The sequence below is a fragment of the Esox lucius genome, chromosome 2, assembly GCF_011004845.1.
Source record: "Esox lucius isolate fEsoLuc1 chromosome 2, fEsoLuc1.pri, whole genome shotgun sequence".
Taxonomy (NCBI): Eukaryota; Metazoa; Chordata; class Actinopteri; order Esociformes; family Esocidae; genus Esox; species Esox lucius.
Window position 1 is genome coordinate 31,685,723 of NC_047570.1, and position 19,645 is coordinate 31,705,367.

General features: G+C 41.5%; 1 protein-coding gene across 1 annotated transcript in view; it reads left to right on the forward strand.

Annotated features, from left to right (window-relative positions):
• The window catches only part of LOC105014014 (A disintegrin and metalloproteinase with thrombospondin motifs 7), a 118,815-nt gene that overhangs the window by 93,054 nt on the left and 6,116 nt on the right, over positions 1-19,645 (forward strand). The window contains exon 23 of the mRNA XM_010875959.3: positions 746-902. Coding sequence (XP_010874261.2) covers positions 746-902 — 157 coding nt within the window. The remainder of the gene's footprint in view (positions 1-745; positions 903-19,645) is intronic.

Sequence of the window (19,645 nt, forward strand, 5' to 3'; positions counted from 1 at the left end):
AAAAGCTTGCTAAGAGCGAAACAGTTTACGGTAGTAATACAATTGCAGTATGGCAATATTGGAGCGTTGCGGGTTTAGGGTAATGTGAGTGTTCGCAGTCAGGTTCTGTTAGTTCAAAAAAATGTATAATCCCACTGGTTGTGGTGCACTGCCTTGTGGCTGTCTTTGAACATCAGGATGTAGTGTGTATGTATGGTTTCTATTGCAATTATTCAAACTTACATGGCCAAACAAACATTGTTCTATGTTTATATGCAGTTCATAAGATAATTGCTAGTTTTCAGTATTACTGTCTATAGAACATGTAAAGATGAAAATCAGGAGTCTCAATAGTGTAACCATATTTTCTAATGGTGAATGGCTGTCAAGTCTCCAAAAACAGGACTACAGTATGTTTGTTATTTATTGATTTTATTTTTCCTTTATCTAACCATAAAAAAAAGTGACTGTGTTTTGCAAGAGAGACATGTCCAATAAGGCAGCAACAATGAATACAACATTATAAAATATAAATTGCAATACAATCCATAACACACGATATGGGAGTTGCAAATTAGAATTTCCTAATGTGGGTTCTGAATGTAAAACCCTGAAATGTGTGTGCAGTGTTTTGATTTCAGGCAGACTGTAGGTTGTGTGTGTGTCTATGTGTGCTTGAGTTGTCTGTAGTAGCCTGCTTATAGCCTGATTATTACATGTTCTATAGAGTGACTTCACCTTATCAGTTTGTGTGTTCCATCCCAAGTGCTCCGCATCCTGTGGTGGTGGCGTGCAGCGGCGGCTGGTGAAGTGTGTGAACACCAAGGTCGAGAACGAGGAGGAGCATGCTCAGTGTGACCACGAGCCCTGGCCAGAAAACACCCAGAAGTGTAACTTGCAGGACTGTGACAGCATCCCCGCTGGTGAGTAAACCAAACAGAGGCTTTGTGTCTCAAGACTGTCTCAAAAATAAATCCCCTGCTCTCTCTCACTGGGGGAGTGTTAGAAAGAGACTATTAGTCTAGACTAGAGAGCCAGTCAAAGTTTGCCTACTGGGTAAGTGTGTCCAAACAAGCACAGTTTCCACCGTGTGCAATATACAAATTAATCAGCCAGGTTTTGCTGTGAGGTGTGTATGATTGTGTGCACGAAGGTATTAAAACATTCGGTTTGGTGTAGGGTCATTCTGAGTGCCATAAACAGCCTCCAGCAGGACACTTGAACAGCTCCCTGAACCTCCTGTTACTCCTTCCATGTCAGAGTCCCCCATGGGTCACTGGTTCTCTCACACTCCTACTCACGCTGCCTAGTACCCCCCAACCAACCCTCAAACAAGGTCACTAACTGGATAATCTGCTCATTGAGAGAAAGGTGGCAGGCTCCTCTGTGTCAGTTGTTAAATGAAAAAAAGACCTACCCCAACATTGCAGAATACTAGGTACCTTTAAGATCATGCGTATACAACATTAAATATTTACAGTATCTTGGATATTGATTGAAATAAAGTGGTAATCTGATAATCTGTCAACTCAGCAGAGGGGATGTGGGATCCAGGTTTAGTGTGCTATAATACACTAAGTTCTGTGTACAACTGGACTTTGTTTTATTCATTTTTAGAATCTATATTAGACCCTGGTTAGACAACAGCTATTCAAAACACAATACAGTACAATATTGTATTAGCTCACAGAGCCAAAGCATTAGTTTGAGAAGAAAACAATTCTTACTGAACTGAACAGAGTTCACCATATACTACATATATCATTTTTTTTCATTGTCAGCAAATGCATGAATACATTGGTCACCAAATTACTTCTGCTACAGATATGTCTAGAACATCATTTAAATTCACATTCATTTTTGGCACAGCTATCTTTCCCTCTTAACTATTAGCTTTAAGGAACTCTCTTGACCTCTTAAATGAACTTAACCTGAATCCACTTCTCTATTCATGTCCATTTCCCTCCAATCACCTAGGGACCTTTAGTCTTGTGGTACATAATTACTTTGGTCAGAAAAAAACAAGAAAATTGCCATGGGAGTGTTTGCTAATTAAAATCACACCTACACCAGTGGGCACTATATATTTTAGGTTTCATAGAAATACAGTATCTCATCATAGTATATTCTCTACCAAGGGAGAGGATTTTCTGTCTTAAAATTATATTTCTCAGAAATAGTTTTTTACTATTTTGGGAGTTTAATTTAGACATGTGAATAGATATTTTGGTAGATAATACAATAATAATAGTACCATAATACCGTATCTCACAGAAGTGAGTAAACCACTCACATTTTTGTAAATATTTGAGTATATCTTTTCAAGTGACAACACTGAAGAAATGACACTTAGCTACAATGTAAAGTAGTGAGTGTACAGCTTGTATAACAGTGTACATTTGCTGTCCCCTCAAAATAACTCAACACACAGCCATTAATATCTAAAACGCTGGCAACAAAAGTGAGTACACCCCTAAGTGAAAATGTCCAAATAAGTCCATTGTTAAAAACCTATCTGAGTCATCATCTGCAGTGAGGTGCTGTACAATCCAGAAACTGCATCTTAACATTAAATACATCACACATGATTGCTATTGTTTTCTGCATTTCATAATGTTTTTATTGTTTTTGTAAACCAACAATTGAAAGAGTAAAGGCACGTCTCTTTCCCAGACAGAAATACTGTAAATTTTTGTATTCCAAAGATTCCTTTCCTGGTGCACAGGTATCCTCCTACTATACAGACAGTATATGAACTCAAAGTCTCTTCAACGATAGATGTGTTTGTTGAAATTCATTTCATGAGGCGGTGCGATACCTTTTCAGGAGATTAGTGTGCAGTAATTAAGTGAAGGACCTTGGTACAAAATCATTATTGCTAACACAGGGCTCAACCTATACTGAAAGGATCTAATAGCCTGAGATGGAATATCATCACGTTTGCCAAAAAAGGATGTTGAGATCAGTGTCTGGGTATTTACCATGGGTGGGGGTCATCCATTTAAAGCAGTGTCAATACTGTGGTAAATGGTGGTCAGTTTGGGAAACCCTGTAATGCAAATAAGTTGTGTTGCTTTAAAAAAAAACATTTCAGATCTGTTCATTTAAAGGATTGGTCATCCACCATCCAAAATGTATTTTTATTTCCCTACCTTCCATATATTCAAAGCAGTGGACTGGGAGAAATGGTAACCCACGCTTTAGAATATACATGGCCCTTTTTACCAACCGCTACCATTAGCATTTTCTAACCATAAACCCATGGTAGTTGATGTATCCAATATTAGCATCTTCTTATTACCATTACCTAATCCCACCTTTTCTGAAAGGAGTGACTTAGTTGGAGTTTATGTCAGTCTTCCAGGGTTAGCAAAGTAACCAATTTTGGGAAGTATTACCTTAAGCTCAAGAACGTTTGATCTTTTGATTTACACCATATTGCAGACACTTTTATCCAGACAGACTTACAGTAGTGAGAGTGTTTCTATTTACTTGGTGAACACCCTTGTGTTATTAAGGAATGCTGAATAGGCAAGGAGCAAAGAAGACCTACTTATTCCCCATCCAGTGGTTCATTGTTTTCACTAAGTGGTTTGGCTGGTATAGACTTGTTTTCATACCAAGGCTAAGAGATGTGTTATACTAGCTAGGCCTGCAGTGAACATCTGTTGGCTCGGTGAGACATAAGTTGTTACTGTAGACGGTTCAACCACAGGTAATGGGAGATTGATGTGGTTTTCCACAGGCTGGGAACATTTGAAAGGACGTGCATTGTTGCTTCTTATACAGTATACCAGACATTGCACCAACACTTGACTGTCATGGGTCCATAACGTGAACCCACATGTCAACCACATCATTCTGGCCTTTTCTGTGTGTGCAGTATACCAGTTCCACATCAAACTCATCATATTACTGTATATTATCGGACTTTAACGTATTCAGAACAGACCCAATCCGTTACGTGGGAAGTATAATGTGCATGCTATCATGAACATGTTCTGATTGTAATACTGTTTTTCAGACCTTGTGATGATGAACTATGTATTGAACCTTCCGCTGTAACCTGTAACTGGAATAGTTGTCAGCATACAGGGATTTGGAACTTCTGAAATGGGTAAAAGGATAATAACAACTGCATCACCATTGTGTAGAGCTCCCCTATTCATTCCCCTAATGCTCTGGATTGAATGCCTTTTGTCATTTCATGAGTCATGCGAGTTGCCTGACCACAACAGTTTGCAACCATGGGAGCATTTTTGTTTTGGGTGGGTGTTCGAGAAAATGAAATAAATCTTTTTGTTATCCTCTGTGTTGAAAAGTCAAAACAAGTGAATTTGGAAAACGACTTTGACGGCGGTCATACTGTACCTCCGCAGCACTCTGAAGTCCATCGCAGACTTGGATTACCGCTTTGTTTTCATTTTCGGAAACATTTTGTTGGTTTATGAAAACATGTACTGGCCTTGCTTCTTTTCCTACCACCAGTAGTATTTAGGCAGTGTTTATGCTCTGTGGTGGGGTGTTGGGAGGAGGGTTAATGTTGGAGCAGAGGAAGGTTTTGATTCACAGTCACAGGAACTCTTGGCTCTTGCCTGTGCTTGTAATTCTATTTAGTGTATGTGGGTGTTGAACGGCCCACTGTCTGCTATTTTAATTGCTTAAGAATGTCTCATGATTCCTCGGTTGGGGATTTGCACTGCTGATGGTGAGATAGAATCCTTACTCTAATCAAGCCAGGAAGTATAGATTTTTGCTTCCTTGTGATGTGTGTGGTGCTTGGATTTGTATTCCACGCAAGCGTAATTCTGGTTCAATAATCAGTCAGTGAGGCCTAATTTGGCAAACTTCTTTTGCCTATGGTTATGTTAGTCATCTGCTCAAAGAGGCCAAAACATACTTTATTTTTTTTTACAAATATTTTGTTAACAAATATTGCAGTTTTCAGTCTTTAGATTTAGACTCTCCACTGGAGATTTTCTGCTGTAATTTTGCAATGACATTTCCAATGTTTCTATCCCCAAATATGATGTGGTTTCAAACCATAATCTCTCTAATTCTGTTTCGCGGATGGGTAGATCTGAGACAAGGATGATGCAGCAAAGATCTTGTTTTAACTGCTGACATTCACACTTACCCAATGAGGTGTTTCCTCCAAGGCATGTCATAATGCCATTTTTACATTTATTGGGCTCTGTGTGTGGGCCATCTCCTGGAGGCTTTAACCTTAATAGGCTGTCTCCCTTGCCTGGATTAAATCATGGAATCAACATGGTGGTGGATGTAGATTACTTTTTGAGCTTGCAGCATGCACTGTTTTTGGAGGAACTTAGAACCATCATTCAGTCTCATCACCAAGCTATTTTGAAAAGATTTTCGCAATAATAGGTCATTTAAGTGTCTTATGTTAATGTAGCTCGCTTTCACTAAGATGGAAGCAGAATAAATAGTTTTTCCTTACAAATGTGATCCATTTATGCAGTACTGGTCGATATTTTTATTTATTTAATATTTTCAAAATAGTGTGGCAGATATGCTAGAGGTTAGAGCATCTGAACAGTAACCAAATGGTTGCTAGATAAAACAACTCCAATCACTCCATGGCTGGTTTCACTACGCTATGTGAACTACGCTATGTAAATCGAGAGGAATGTGTTCATTGTCGGTGCAGTTCGTCTATCACAGTATAACCATTAACAGTTTTACTTTATGCTTACTATAATGTTGCTACTGAAGCTTGTAGCCAATAAAGATTTAGTCTAGCTATACAGGGCCTATAATGAAAACAATGACTCCAGTCACTCCATGGCTGGTTGGTTTCTTTAGAAAACAATGACGGTTGAATGGCCAACCACTACGCTGTGTGAACCTATGTGAACTACGCTATGTAAATTGGAAGATCAAGAGCAATATGTTCCTTTTCAGTGCAGTTCGTCCATCGCAATATAAGGCTTACAATAAGGATTACAATAATTTAGCTATGGAAGCTTGTAGCCAGTGAAGTTTTAGTCAGTCCTGAAGAAATCCTAATGCCTATTTTGTTTTGTCCATATGAGGATTGAACACTGGCCACCTACGTGGCAATCTCTACCCACTTCGTAATTTAGCCATGGGTGGCCAGTCAGTCAGTAAGAGACATTCGCCCGGCTCTGCTTTCACGGTCTGTCAATAATTTAGATTTTACCTCTTTTTTTAATTTGTGAGAAGTATTTTCTCATAATTTCTGAGTTGTACTAATCTAACGTATGCAATGGTTTTACACTGCTATAAATGGATTGTTTAGCAATTAGAGTTTTAGGGCCTGAACCGATCATTGGACACAAATTGCGTACCTTAATTACTATTATTAGAAATATAATATAATAATATAATTTGATTAAAAAAATCTATGCAATCAAGATGTCACATTAAAATGTCAAATGTGTAGCCTACAGTTCCAAAATATTTCCTAATCTCTTTTTAAACAAATGGATATCTGATTCAGGCAAACTAAATAATGTATGGATAACTTAAATTGAAACATTTCATCATACACAATGATTTTTCAATTGATACAATGTTTAATGTAGCCTAGTTTGGCATATTACATTTGCTGTGGTGAAGGAGGAAATTAAGCGCTGTATTTCAGTACAGAAATGTTTGTGAAAAGATGATTTTCCATTTTAAAATGCCCTTATGATTATTCCCATCAGAGAGTGAGATTATTGTGACAAACATTGGTTCCAATGAGAACTAAAATATAACAGGACATCAGTGTTTGGGATCCATCTAATGGTGGAAAGTCCAGACCGGCTGCACAGGTGAATTTATCTCATATTGATGGTTTACCTAGGGGTCAAATTCTGATAATTTACAATCTTAGTTGCAATTGGCTCAGTGTTTAAAATATCACTATATCACAGCAACAGTCTGAGTCAGCATCGTTGGTCTTCTCCAACAGGGCTGCTGGTGTGGTTAAGAGACTTTTTCCCACTAACTCAAGTTTCAAGGTTTCTTTGTCAAATGCACCGAACAACACAGCGTCATCCTGCACAATTAAATTCTTGTGACATGGCACCTGACAACTACGTAGTGAGAATTAAGTAGTAGAATATATAAGCAAAAATATAGCCAGACAAAAAAATAAATGAAATAAAGCAAAAATATACATAACACTGTACACTAGCAGCAGTTTAAAGAAAAGAGTAATGTAAACAAACAGCAATCGGGATAACATGGTCACAGACCCTGTTTGAAAAACAATGAAAAAGTACAAGAATAGAATTATCGCCTTGCAGTATAAAAAAAATGCCATAACTGCAATGTTCTGTTAGATTTAAGTGTATACACCTAACAACTCACGACCAACACATTTTAAACAACCTACATAAACCTTCCATCTCGATTAAAATATATACATAATTACCTTATTAACTGACGGCTATAATAGCTACCACGCCAACTGACTCAAGAGTATGCTACTGTACCCAAGGCAGCATTTTATACCAGTTGTAGCGAGGAAGCACGTGTTGGCATGGTAGCTTGGTAGGCTGCTTTTGTTTGGCTTGACATTACTACTTAGACCAGTGCAATGAATGCCAGTTAGCCAATAGCCTATAGAAAACCAAGAGGAGGAAAAAGATGAGGTCCTTTTGTAGGCCACAAAAACGGCGCGTTTTGGCCGGTCTCTCACGGGGCTAACGCCTTGATTTCAACGCCAGTGCATCGGTCCAAACCGAGGGGAGTTTTGGGAAAATACGGTCGCTTAAATTACGAGTCTGGTCCTATGCACTGGCAGTGAAATTACTCCAGGGACAGACCATAAAACCAGTGCCAGGCACAGGACTTCCGAGGGGCATGTGCTGAATGTGAGTTGTGGGCTCACACATGCCTGTCAGACTCGCCAAGACCAAAGGGCACATGCCAACTGGAAAGGGCACTAGACAGCAAAGGGCCATGTGCTCTGCACAGGTTGAACCTGTGCACGTGCCTGCATAAACCATTCTCTGACACTGGACGGACAACAGCAGAACAGCTGTTCTCACGTCACCTTTTGGTATGGCCTCAGCTCGCTTGGAACCTCGACGGAGGAGGTACTAAAAAAAAGTTCCTGGTACCAGGTACTATCCTAACTTTTGGCCGGTGGAAAAGCAAACCAGTCCAGCTGGTACTGTGCAGTGGAAAAGCACCAATAGATACATTTGGGTGTAATAAGCTTATGAATGGTATATGCAAAGGAATATTCTAATGCCCATTAAAAGTACCTGAAAGGACATCAGAGCATCTGGAATGTTCGTGTGTGATCAGTATGGTCATGGATCAGTGTTATTGGTTGAGGAGCCTTATGGATTTTTATTTTTTTAATGAGTTCTGGGAGTGCTACGGCTCTACCAGATGCTCCGGTTCTACCAGATGGCAGCAGTGTGAACAGATCATAGCCTGTTGTCTTAACATCCAAGCCGTGTTTTGAACCAGCGAAAAATGTATCTGCTTTATATACCTGGCTCATCCAAGGGAAAAAAATAACCAGATGGGCAACAGCTATCAGAAAAGCATGTGTTATCACACCTCCAGTATGATACTAATATTGTGGGATATTAATGTAGCTGTTCTTTCCCCGGTTGCAGCTCAATAATTTCAATGTGGCTGTCATTATGTGAATCATACTGTAGTTGACACTGCAGGACTCATCAGATAGTGACTAACAATAAAATGTACCTAAAAGGGGCATATTATTTTACTAATTGGGACGCATGTATATACATTAAAACAATGTGATACAATTTGAATAAACAAATTCAGTTTCCTTGTGCAGAAATGGTTTGTGATCCAATTCCTTTCCTGTCACTTAAAATGGCTACAATTGGAATCAAGTGCAAGAAAACAGGCGCAAATTATTTGAAGATCATTAGACTAAAGGTTGTCTGGTTTCATCTTAACCATATGGGTGTGCAGTAATATATCATGTCAAGATCAAAAGGCTGAGGCCCTCAAAAGAAAGATTATTGAATCCTTTGAGTCTCGGGGGGTTACAAACCCATTTCCATGAACAAATTGAGAAGATTCCAGAACACTGAACATCTACGTAGGACAGGTTGTCCTACCAAATTCAAGCTGAAAGCTGACCTAACCTTGCTCATAGAAGTCTTTAAGAACCCCAGGGTAACATCAAGGGAAATGCAGGCCTCACTTGCAACAATCCGTATTGATGTGCATGAGGCAACTGTCAGAAAGAGACTCCACAGGTTGACGTGCATGTGAGTTCAGGAAATAGAATATAGAATATCAAGACACAACTGACGTACAATACATTTGCAAATACCCCTTCACTTTTTCCACATTTTGGTACGTTAAGGGCTCATTCTAAAATTCATTTATTTTAAATAAATGTTTATTAAATTTTTATTTACCTATACACAATGCCCCATTATGGCTGAGCAAAAACATGTTTGTAGAAATGTTTGCAAATTTATAAAAAAAGAAAATGCATCAGTATTCAGACCCCTTTACTCAGTATTTTGTCGAAGAATCTTCAGCAGCGATTATAGCTTTGAGTGCTCTTGCGTGTGACACTACAAACTTGCCTCACATATTTGGGGTGTTTCTCCCATTTTTCCACGCAGTTGCCTTGGCTGTGTACTTAGGATTGTTGTCCTGTTGGAAGGTGAACGTTTGCACCAGTCTGAGGTCCTGAGGGTTCTGGAGCAGGTTCTCATCAAGGATCTGTGGGTCCTTTTGCTTTTTAAAAAATCTTTCCCTTGATCCTGACTAGTTTCCCAGTGCCCACTGCTGAAAAACATCCCCACTGCGTTGTGGCCACCAATACTCCACCATAGAGATGGTATTCAGGAGTCCCATCTTTCCAGTCTACAATAAAGGCCTGATTGTGTATACAGTCCCTGACAAAAGTCTTGTCGCTTGTGCACAAATTGACCTGAAGTGCAGCTGAAATATATTTCTAATCAAGATGTTTTTACAAGAAATGGCTCATTTTAATCCCAACAGCTTTTGTAATAATGTTTCAGTGCAAAACGGAACTGTCAAAAAGTATTCTAATATTCACAGCTTGGTAAAGCCCATTGAGTCAATTTTTGCAAAGACATAAGTGTTGTTGCCTTGTCATATGAGCTTCACCTGTGACTAGTAATGGATCAATTAGGTCTCAGGTGTGTATAAAAACAACCCCAGTAGACCTTCACATCAACTGCAACTAGACCTCTGCAAACATGCCTAAGATTCACCCTGAGACCAAAGTTTTGATTATCAAGAGGCTGAAGATCAGATCCACTGCTGATGTGGCAGACACCTTCAATGTGTCTCAGTGTCAAGTACAGAGGATAAAAATAAAAAAATTTAAGACACTGGAGACGTTTTTGACAAGCCCAGGTCAGGCAGACCCCGCAAGACAACTGCGAGAGAGGACCGTTTGTTGGCTCGAAAATCCAAGGCCAGCCCTTTTTCCACTGCAGCAGAGCTCCACGAGACCTGGTCACCTGAAGTCCCTGTGTCAACCAGAACAGTTTGTCGGATTCTGTCTCGAAATGGCCTCCATGGTCGAATCAGTGCCCAGAAGCCAGCACTAAACAAAAGACAATTGAAAAACCATGTGGCATTTGCCAAGGCCCACATCCTGCTAAAAGGATGGATGCTGGAAAAGTGGAAGAAGGTGGATTTTTCAGATGAATCTTCTGTTGAATTACACCACAGTCGCCGCAAATATTGCAGGAGATCTACTGGAGCCCGCATGGATCCGAGATTCACCCAGAAAACAGTGAAGTTTGGTGGCGGAAAAATCATGGTCTTGGGTTACATCCAGTATGGGGGTGTGCGAGAGATCTGCAGGGTGGAAGGCAACATCAATAGTCTAAAATACCAAGAAATCTTAGCTACTTCTTATATTCCCAACCATAAAAGAGGCCAAATTCTGCAGCAGGATGGTGCTCCATCGCATACTTCCATCTCCACATCAAAGTTCCTCAAGGCGAAGAAGATCAAGATGCTCCAGGATTGGCCAGCCCAGTCACCAGACATGAACATCATTGAGCATATGTGGGGTAGGATGAAAGAGGAAGCATGGAAGACGAAACCAAAGAATATTGATGAACTCTGGGAGGCATGCAAGACTGCTTTCTTTGCTATTCCTGATGACTTCATCAATAAATTGTATGAATCCTTGCCAAACCGCATGGATGCAGTCCTTCAAGCTCATGGAAGTCATACAAGATATTAAATTTGGATCTCACAGCACCACTACTTAATTTGCTGACATATTTTTGTATTTGCAGTAAATTTGTTCAATTTCTGTATAGGCGACAAAACTTTTGTTTTGCCAAAATTTGACCTTTCTGTCTTGATTACATGATAAATATTTTTTCAGTGAAACTAATTTATTTCAGTGCATGGAGGGTTTTAGCTTTTCATATGAGCTATTTCTAACACCAATTGATTAATTAAAAGTCAGGTTAATAGCAGGTGTTTCTACAAAATAGATAAGAGACAAGACTTTTGTCAGGGACTGTAGATTCATGAGGATTATTTTGATATAATCCATGTTTAAAAAGATTTCTGTAACATAACATTTGGAAAAAGTGTAGGAGTCTGGATGCTTTGCGAATGCACAGTATGCCAGAGAACACTTGGTTAAAGATGGGTGAATCAAAGGTTGAGTTGTGTAGCAACAATGCCAAATTCTGTGTTCAGGAAAACTATTGGGGGTCTTTTACTGTGTCAGGGCCTAGGTCAACCATTAAATCCATATTGTCCCACAGAATTCTGTAGCTGTTCTTCTGTCTGAAGCTGAACCAAACATGGGTTTTGCAACAGGACAATGATCCAAAAACCACAGTCGAAGCTGCAACAGAATGTCTCTAGTTGAAGAAATGGAGGGTTATGCAGTGGAAGAGTTAAACCCCAGATCTCAATCCTATCTAAGTGGTGGGTCGAAAGTGCATGCAAGAAAACCCCTAACATGACCCAGTCCAATTGAAGTAGTAATGTAATGAAACATTCCTTCCAGTGTACATTCAAGTACATAAAGTTTTTATAGCCAAAGGTGCAACATCCGCCATTGAAGCTAAGGGTGTACTTAATTTTCCCGTACTATAGAATTGAATTTCTGTAGATGTTTTAAAAAGGGTTAGGTTAATGGCTAGGGTTATGTTTTTGTAAAAGCAAGATTTTTTAAGTGCAATCAACTTTGGTGTCCACATTTAGATCGTTAAGTAAGGTGCGTGTGTGTTTGTCTAAGGAAAAAGGAGGTAATGAAAATAAATGGCTGAAGGTCACAGATTTCTGTCAGGGGGTACAAAGTAAAATTGACAAATTGACACATGGATTTTATCCGTACCAGTAATTTGCACCGCTTTGAGGGGAGTTGCATATTGGCAGACAGCTGAGATTAGACATCCCGAATGTCTTTCCATTTTCACCAACAAAAAGTTGGGATTAGTTGAACTTTTAAATGAACGACGGACACATTTGCCAATGACAAAAGAGCAGCACATGCACAGACCAATTAGAATGGAGCAGCACAAGCACAGACCAATTAGATAGAAACTGCATAGGGAAATCAGTGTATGCTTCATGTTCCCCTCTCTAGCGCTCTCATCTCTCTCTCATCACCAATTCACAATTAGAAACAAATTTCTTTCATTTTGCTTGGACATTTTTATTGTTTCAGTTCATCGTTTTCCGACCATCATTTCTAAATTATACTTCTGTTAAACCATCCAGTATACTGTTTTACTCATTTGGTTCTCTCAATTCCCAGAGCAGTATAACTTTCCATTTATTTCCTTGTTATTCCCTTTGCACTCTCCTTTATTCTCCCATCCTGTACTAATATTATTATATTTTTTTACTTCTTCGGTTTATTTGTTTTTTTACTCTCTGAACAGCCCGAAACTGTAGGATGTATGTTTCTATTTTCACTTCCCGGTTTATTTTCATGGACAGTGATAGGAGGCTGTTGGGAGTAGGGGGAGGTGGCTGTTGGATGGGAGTTAGAGGGAGGAGGCTGTTGGTTGGGAGGTAGGGAGAGTATGGGAGTTAGGGGGAGAAGGCTGTTGGGTTGGGGTAGGGAGGTAGGGAGAAGAGGCTGTAGGGTGGGAAGTAGGCAGAGGAGGTAGGGAGTTGAGGCTGTTGGGTGGGAGGTAGGGAGAAGAGGTAGAGAGAGGAGGCTATAGGGTGGGTGGTAGAGAGAGGAGGCTTTAGGGTGGGAGGTAGGCAGAGGAGGTAGGGAGTTGAGGCTGTTGGGTGGGAGGTAGGGAGGTAGGGAGAAGAGGTAGAGAGAGGAGGCTATAGGGTGGGAGGTAGAGAGAGGAGGCTGTAGGGTGGGAGGTAGGCAGAGGAGGTAGGGAGTTGAGGCTGTTGGTTGGGAGGTAGGGAGAAGAGGTAGAGAGAGTAGGCTATAGGGTGGGTGGTAGAGAGAGGAGGCTTTAGGGTGGGAGGTAGGCAGAGGAGGTAGAGAGAGGAGGCTATAGGGTGGGAGGTAGAGAGAGGAGGCTGTAGGGTGGGAGGTAGGGAGAGGAGGTAGAGAGAGGAGGCTATAGGGTGGGAGGTAGAGAGAGGAGGCTTTAGGTTGGGAGGTAAGGAGAGGAGGCTTTAGGTTGGGAGGTAAGGAGAGGAGGCTGTAGGGTGGGAGGTAAGGAGAGGAGGCTTTAGGGTGGGAGGTCGGGGGAGATGCCTGGTAGTCAGATGGGGGCAGTGGGCTGTGACTGAGACGTGCTCAGAGGCTTCTGTCTAAGTGGACTGAAAAAGAGTCTTGCGGACCCAGCGGCACAACTCCTATGTGGTGTGAATACCGAAATCTCAAACACTTACACTCACGCACACATATCTCACATGCACATAGGCTTGTTTTACTGCCTTAAGGGGTATTCTGCAATACAGCCCCTGCAAAACGACAAATAAAGCTCTCAATTTAATGGGGCTGTGTACTCAGCACTGTACAGTAGGTCATATTCAGAAATAGACAGTTTTTGTACAACCTTTTTCTAGCCTGTCTTAGGTTAGATGCTCAATGAGCTTCTAGCAAAAACTGTGACATAGAGCTTGCATTATTCATGTATGAGAGGTATAGAGCTAGCATTATTCATTGACCCTCCAGTGTAGTAGAGCTAGCATTATTCTATGACCCTCCAGTGTAGTAGAGCTAGCATTATTCTATGACCCTCCAGTGTAGTAGAGCTAGCATTATTCATTCACCCTCCAGTGAAGTACAGCTAGCATTATTCATTGGCCCTCCAGTGTAGTTGGGCTAGCATTATTCATTGACCCTCCAGTGTAGTAGAGCTAGCATTATTCATTGACCCTCCAGTGTAGTTGAGCTAGCATTATTCATTGACCCTCCAGTGTAGTAGAGCTAGCATTATTCATTCACCCTCCAGTGTAGTAGAGCTAGCATTATTCATTGACCCTCCAGTGTAGTAGAGCTAGCATTATTCATTGACCCTCCAGTGTAGTAGAGCTAGCATTATTCATTCACCCTCCAGTGTAGTAGAGCTAGCATTATTGATTGACCCTCCAGTGTCGTAGAGCTAGCATTATTCATTGACCCTTCAATGTAGTAGAGCTAGCATTATTCATTCACCCTCCAGTGTAGTAGAGCTAGCATTATTCATTGACCCTCCAGTGTAGTAGAGCTAGCATTATTCATTCACCCTCCAGTGTAGTAGAGCTAGCATTATTAATTCACCCTCCAGTGTTGTAGAGCTAGCATTACTCATTGACCCTCCAATGTAGTAGAGCTAGCATTATTCATTGACCCTCCAGTGTAGTAGAGCTAGCATTATTCATTCACCCTCCAGTGTAGTAGAGCTAGCATTATTAATTCACCCTCCAGTGTAGTAGAGCTAGCATTATTCATTGACCCTCCAGTGTAGTAGAGCTAGCATTATTAATTCACCCTCCAGTGTAGTAGAGCTAGCATTATTCATTGACCCTCCAGTGTAGTAGAGCTAGCATTATTCATTCACCCTCCAATGTAGTAGAGCTCCCCTGGCAGGACGCTATGGTCCAGCATAATACTGGGGCCAGCTCGTCAAGGTGCCTCTCCTGGTCATTTGCGGGTTGAGTTATTCAGTTAACATTTTTGGGTAAGCAGGATGCCAGGCACGGAGTTAAAGGACAACAAAAGTATTTAATATACTAAGAATTGAGTGAAGTAGGGCAAAGTTGTTGAATCTACAATAATTTGTTGTTCTTCTTGCAAGAAACCACAAAACCTGTAAAATACAGTTAATGTACCGCAAGTGATGCTGAAAATATAATGTAAAATTGAGTAAAAATGTAACGTATAAATCGTTGAATGATTATGAACTTGGTCTTTGGCCTATTAATGTCTGAAATGCAGTGTAGAAAACTGTGACAAAAAGCATGGCCTAGATCAGTGGTTCCCAACTCCGGTCCTCGAGTACCCCCAACAGTACACATTTTTGTTGTAGCCCTGGACAAGCACACCCAATTCAACTAAATGAGAGCCTGATAATTAGTTGACAAGTTGAATCAGCTGTGCTTGGCTGGGGCTACAATGAAAATGTGTACTGTTGGGGGTACTTGAGGACCGTAGTTGGCAACCACTGGCCTAGATAATTATAGTTGTAATGACTAAAATAAACAAAAAGCAGCCAAATACACTGCTCTACACACACTCAAACTACCTATACATCTTGTAGCTAGAACAGAGTTTGTGTGTAGCTAGAAAGTTTTCCTCAAGTGGCAGGCATACGAGCTGACAAACGTGCAGCTGCTTGCATAACAAAACGTTCAGAACTTTTGTATACCCAAAAAGTTAAAGTTACTGAGCTGGCAGCTGATTATAGGATGAAATCTCCATGCATTATTTGTAGCATTAATGTTTCTATATATATCGTCTGACAAAATCGAAAAGGGCAGGATAACCGGCGACCGCGCATATCAGCCTCTATTTATAGATGCGTCGTAGATCAAAAGATTATGCGTAGCGATATGTAACGGGCTTGCAGCAACACAATTGACGCATTCACAACACACTTTGCAGATCTGGTCTGGCCAAGGCGTTACTCATATTCCTACTATTGATTGCACATGTATTTAAGTTAACAGATGTTTTCAAATCCTCTGTGGGTCTGGGTGATCTGTGGAAAATGTGACTCTAATGTGGTTAAACATTTAGCAGATAAGGAAGTGCAGCTCATATTCCAACTCAACTGGTGTGCACTTAACCTGTCCAATCTAATGAGTCAGGTCTACTACTACCAAGGCTGTGGTCACTTAGTCTTTACATATTTAGTCCATCACAGCAGTCTTGTATTCTTCCACTAGAGCAGCAGAAAGCCTAATGGTTACAGCATCTGAACGGTCGAGGAGACATTGCTAGATAAGGTGAAACATCTGTCCGTCTTACCTGGAACAAGACTGAACAAGGAATGGCACGTGTACAGTTCGTCTTCTGTGGACGTTTTTCGTTGTGTCAAATGAAATCTACATCAACAGTATATTTCTATATATTGATATGTATGCATTTATTTTGCAGTGCTGTTGCCAATTCATTGACATACAGTAGATATTGAAAAGAGTGGGTCTAAAGCATCCTGCCTCATCCACAGCCTTTCTCAGTACCCCCCACCCCTGTCTCAGTACCCCCCACCCCATCCCTGTCTCAGTACCCCCCATCCCTGTCTCAGCACCCCCCCCCACCCCTGTCTCAGTACCCCCCACCCCATCCCTGTCTCAGCACCCCCCCAACCCCATCCCTGTCTCAGCACCCCCCCCCATCCCTGTCTCAGCACCCCCCCCACCCCATCCCTGTCTCAGCACCCCCCCCCCACCACATCCCTGTCTCAGCACCCCCCCCCAACCCCATCCCTGTCTCAGTACCCCCCACCCCATCCCTGTCTCAGCACCCCCCCCATCCATGTCTCAGCACCCCCCCCACCCCATCCCTGTCTCAGCACCCTCCCCCACCCCATCCCTGTCTCAGCACCCCCCCCCACCCCATCCCTGTCTCAGTACCCCCCATCCCTGTCTCAGTACCCCCCACCCCATCCCTGTGTGTGGTTGACAGCAGAGGGCATCTTCCGCAATTCCCAGATTCAGTTTGGATCCGACTCTGTGGAGACGCCCTCTGATCCTCACTGACAGGCTGGCTGTCGTTCTTACTCAGTCTCCTCGCCACTGGAGCTCATTTAACCGAGCTAACAGTCACAGGCTCCTCATGAAGTTGGACGTTTCAGGTACAAATGGATAAATGACAATGCTCTGTCTGACTATTATTGGGTTATTTGGAAGCTGGTCATACATTGCTGGTAGCGGTAGTTGTTTATCCGTTCCACTTTGTTGGCCATACGGTGGGTCAGTGGTTTGAGGGTTGGGCCAGTTCACTAAAGGTTGTTTTTTTGAATGCCTGGGCTGACAATGTGAGAAATATGCTGATGAGCACTTTGACGCATACATTTAACCCTAATTACTCCTGGTAGCTGATCTGGATAAAAGTGTCCAGTAAATAACAAAATTGAGTGGTTGAATCGTTTCTTTTATATCCTTTTTTATGTTGATTTAAGCCAATGAGGCGTGCGCCTCTCAGATCCAGAACATCCCTTCCGGGCATGAATCACGAGACAGTAGTCCCGTAATGAACCCTGGCCTAGATTAATTCACTGTGAAGAGGATGCAAAGATGTGCAACCACTTCTTAAACCGTACAGTGGCGTGGGACAACAGTATGAGGTCTGAGAACAAGAGGCTCCAGTTGCTTCCAATTTCCCCCCGTTCTTAAATAGCCTGTGGATACTGCTGCTTCCAGTACAGCTTGAGAGTGGAAAGCCAGAAGCAGTGAAGCGGGCCTACAGGATGTTCCTCTATCCCCCGTTGCTCCGGTTACTGTCATATGGTTCCATGTGGAGGAATGGGTTTAGTGGTGGAGTGGGGCAAACTATGAGAGTGGGGGGGGGGGGTGCAGGAAACGGTAAAGGATCATATTGCAGCTGTGACCTCTGACCAGTGTGATGTCATGGCGCTCTGTGATCGGGGGCAACATGGGAAAATTATGTTGCACTGTCAGAGGCGCTTCTGAGGCCTGGGGGATGAATTGGTTTCTCTGTGAAGAAGCTGGTAGTTATGACAGGAGGACTTGACTCGGTAGTTTCATGCAGTCGCTTGTTTTTCAGCTTCGAGCTACTGTACAGTAAGAGTGAAAAACACTGAAGTTGATTGTTGAGTAATTATTGCACGCGCATGTCTGTTCCATGATTAAGTACAGTGGAGCCATTGCTGTCTGTGAAAATGTGCACAATGTACTTGTTCATTAGTTCATCATTTTGTTAATCAGCTCTTGATTGTATACTATTCCGTTCAACCAGCAGCTGATTTGGATGTCTAACCGTTGTTCAACATGCCAGCTTGTATGTATTTGTGTTTTTATTATTACAGGGACAGTGCACATTAATCAACGCTTCAGTAAAAGTGCTGTTTTTTAAGTGCCAGCTAATTGTTTTTAATAACCAGCCTGCAGTCCCTGGGCTGGTTATTAAAAAAAATTACAATAACAATACAGACAATGAGCACATGCAGACCAACACAGGACAAGCAACACTTAGCATGTAGACAGTGCAACACGCAGCATGCAGACAGTGCAACACGCAGCATGCAGACAGTGCAACGCGCAGCATGCAGACAGTGCAACACGCAGCATGCAGACAGTGCAACACGCAGCATGCAGACAGTGCAACACGCAGCATGCAGACAGAGCAACACGCAACATGCAGACAGAGCAACACGCAGCATGCAGACAGAGCAATTGCACAAAAAGCAGCAAAGTACATAAAAACAACAGTGTTTACACACCTCTCAAGCTACTGACAACAGTGGTAATACACAGCAAGGAATTATGTTCACAAATCTGATTGGCCTTTAGCCATGTCTTCGGGTTTTTGTGAAGGTGTAATAGGTGGGGCTACTAGTAGAATATCAAGCAATGTCACAAGGATTTGAGATCATGACTGTTGTACTTTAAACCTGCTTACCAGCTGTGCAGGAAACATGGCACCTCCAGGAAATAGGTCTACTGAGAGATTTACAGGTTTTGACATTTAATGAAAATGAAGAGATGTTATGGGAAATCAAATATATTACCTTGAACTTTTTGATTTGGCATGGAGTCAACTTAGGTTTGCTGTGATTTCAGCAGAACTATTTACTCCCAGATATGTTCCGTCAAATGCCAAGAAAAGCATTATCATTACTTATCCCTAAGGACCTATTTACATTAAGATTTTTTTTTACAAAAGGCATAAAGAAATGTTAGAAATGCTAGATTGTCTAAATTTGCACAAATCCCTCTGACAAGTTGTTTCTTAATAAGTGTGCATAACCTCGTTTTTTGAAGGATCACCTTTGAGTATTGCAATGTGAACACAAACTGCCAGAGACAATGCTGATTAGATCCCATATCCCATATAATTTTTTCAGGAGGTTAATAAGGTCCTCTCAAACTAAAAATGTCCGACTCAACACCCTTTTGTGTTTTTAAGAGTTTGACTGGTGCCCCTCACAGTTTAGCCACAAAAAAACCCAATAAAAGGTGAAAAAGTGAAAAGTGAAACTTTCTCATCCGTAGCCTAACAAACACATTTCAAACGCAAGTGCTATGCTCACATCCGTGGGCTGGGGGCATTTAGGATGTATAATGGATGAAGTAGGATGCTATGACA